At 35.4% G+C, this 2557-nt stretch overlaps 1 protein-coding gene across 1 annotated transcript; it reads left to right on the top strand.

Moving 5' to 3' along the window:
* The first annotated feature begins 701 nt into the window (after window positions 1-701).
* On the top strand, window positions 702-1981 carry LOC122597936 (basic peroxidase-like). Its single transcript, XM_043770529.1, has 4 exons — window positions 702-926; window positions 1028-1207; window positions 1303-1468; window positions 1587-1981. The coding sequence occupies exons 1-4, from the start codon at window positions 702-704 to the stop codon at window positions 1979-1981; spliced, it is 966 nt and encodes a 321-aa protein (XP_043626464.1).
* The last annotated feature ends 576 nt before the right edge of the window (window positions 1982-2557 follow it).

The following is a 2557-nucleotide window of genomic DNA, read 5'->3' as shown; positions in this document are numbered from 1 at the left end:
CCACAGCCCCAGTTAAATACTTTCATGCTACTTTATGATCCACAGCCAAAGATTTAAAACCTAAAAAACTATGATGTATCATGCTTCACAACACTATAGTTAAATTCAATAAACTCACGCACATTACGCTTCACAAACATCACTATTCACATATTTAAATTTAAGATGCTTTATAATGGCTTATGCGTTGTTGAATCTCTCACACCACTGTGTTGTGCATTTTTTTGGTTACTCATCTTCTTTGAAAACATGTTTTTGCAAGCAATTCCTGCAGATAGCTCCACAATAACCCTAAAATATATAATAAATATTTATATACATATATACGGAGTAGAATCCTAATGATATTGAAAAAATCCCAACAAATTAGCTTTTTCCTTTTTTTAGTCTATATTATCTAATTTACTTTTTGCCATGCCGTGATTTAAACTGCACGCACAAACAATTGTGATTTATATACGCCGCACAATGCCTATTACACCCCTATTTTCTAGTTTTTATTGGACGAAATACAATTAATAAATAATTTTTTAGTCTATATTTTCTAGTTATTTTATACTCGTAATACCTAACCTCTATACGCTTATACACATCTATAAATGCACTATTGATGACCGTTCTTTCTCAAGTTAATTAAGCTACGGTTATACATGCACACACAAAGAATCTTTTTTTTTTCCAACTTAATTTATTTCAGCCATATGGGTTATCATAAGACCATTGGAACTATATTTGTTCCTATACTTATTTTAATTCTCTCATTGAACTACATACCATGCAAAGCTGAATTATCTCCCACATTCTATGATAACACATGCCCTAGCGCACTTGCCACCATTAGAACTTCAATTCGGACTGCTGTTTCACGTGAACGTCGCATGGCAGCCTCTCTCATTCGTCTTCATTTTCACGACTGTTTCGTTCAGGTTCGTTTAATTTTGTTCTCCTTTTTCCATTGACTAGCTAGCTAGAAACGTACATGCAAATTTAATTAACATGGTCATTAATTGTTCTAAATTAATTTCAGGGTTGTGATGCGTCCATTTTGCTAGACGATTCTCCAAGTGAGAAGACAGCATCTGCGAATAACGCTGTGAGGGGCTATGAAGTTATAGATGCAGCTAAAGCTGCGGTTGAAAGCGTATGCCCAGGTCTTGTCTCGTGTGCAGATGTATTGGCTGTTGCAGCACGTGATGCTTCCGTGGCGGTAATAACACATTAAAACTGTGCATCAAGTAATAAGCTTCCTATAATCTACTTTTCATTGGTAGATTGAAGACTTTGTGTACCTAATATATGTAGGTGGGTGGTCCGTCATGGACAGTAAGGCTCGGGAGAAGAGATTCTACATCTGCAAACCCGACTCAAGCTAATAGCGATCTTCCAAGAGCTAATAGTGATCTTGCTACACTCATTGCAAACTTTAATAGAAAGAATCTCAGCCCAAGAGATATGGTTGCTTTGTCAGGTTAGATTATTCGATCACCTCAGTTCTCGATCTTGTACGATATGATTCCATTTTTCATCTAATTATAAGGCCTCATTTCATTCCATGCAGCAAATTTTTAATGATTGTTGTCCTGCAGGGTCTCATACAATTGGGCAAGCACGGTGTGTTACATTTAAGGCTAGGATATACAACAATGCCTCAGACATAGATGCTGGTTTTGCTACCACCCGTAGACGCAACTGCCCAGTAGATCCAAATGATGGCGACGGTAACTTGGCACCACTTGATTTGGTGACACCAAATTCATTCGACAACAGATACTTCAGAAATTTAGTGCGAAGAAGAGGTCTTCTTGCATCAGACCAGGTACTCTTTAGTGGAGACTCAACTGATAGCATTGTAACTGAGTACAGCAATAATCCGAGGACATTTGCATCCGATTTTGCTGCAGCCATGGTTAGGATGGGAGACATTGACCCCCTTACCGGCACTAATGGGGTGATCAGAAATCTTTGCACTACTTCCATTTAACAGAAACTGATATATATATATATATATATGCTTAATATGTGATTTGTCAAATATAAATAAAAGATGCTAAAATGATAAGGTATCTATTTTAAATAAGTTCTATTAAAACGGCTAAGTTTGTTACTAAATATTCTGGCAAAAGCACCGAAGTTACAGAAAATTACGTCAATTGACTCAGGCTAATTTGCTACACAGTCCAAGGAAAAAAAAAGTTACAACGTGTGCTAATCCAAAAAACCAAATTAAACAGATACAACATAAAATAGGCAATCGCTTGTTGCAATGTTATCCCAAAACTACACATTGTTGCAATGTTTTCACAATGACCACCATCAAGTAAATATATTTCTATCTTTACATATGTTAAAGTACAACTTTTTTTAACTAATTATTAACCAATTAAATTATTTGTTTGAATTTTATTAATATTATAAACAAAAGTCGACTTGTACATCTTCATAGTTTTTAATTGGGATAAGTGCCCAGAAATACAGTCAACTAATGCTCAAAAGTTATTGTGTGCATGAACTCTAGGTCAACTTTATTGTGTTCACGAAACTTGAAGTTTTGGTTATT

Source organism: Erigeron canadensis, chromosome 4 (assembly GCF_010389155.1).
Source record: "Erigeron canadensis isolate Cc75 chromosome 4, C_canadensis_v1, whole genome shotgun sequence".
NCBI classification, from domain to species: domain Eukaryota; kingdom Viridiplantae; phylum Streptophyta; class Magnoliopsida; order Asterales; family Asteraceae; genus Erigeron; species Erigeron canadensis.
The sequence above is the reverse complement of the archived record's forward strand: the minus strand, read 5'-3'. Positions and strand labels throughout refer to the sequence as shown.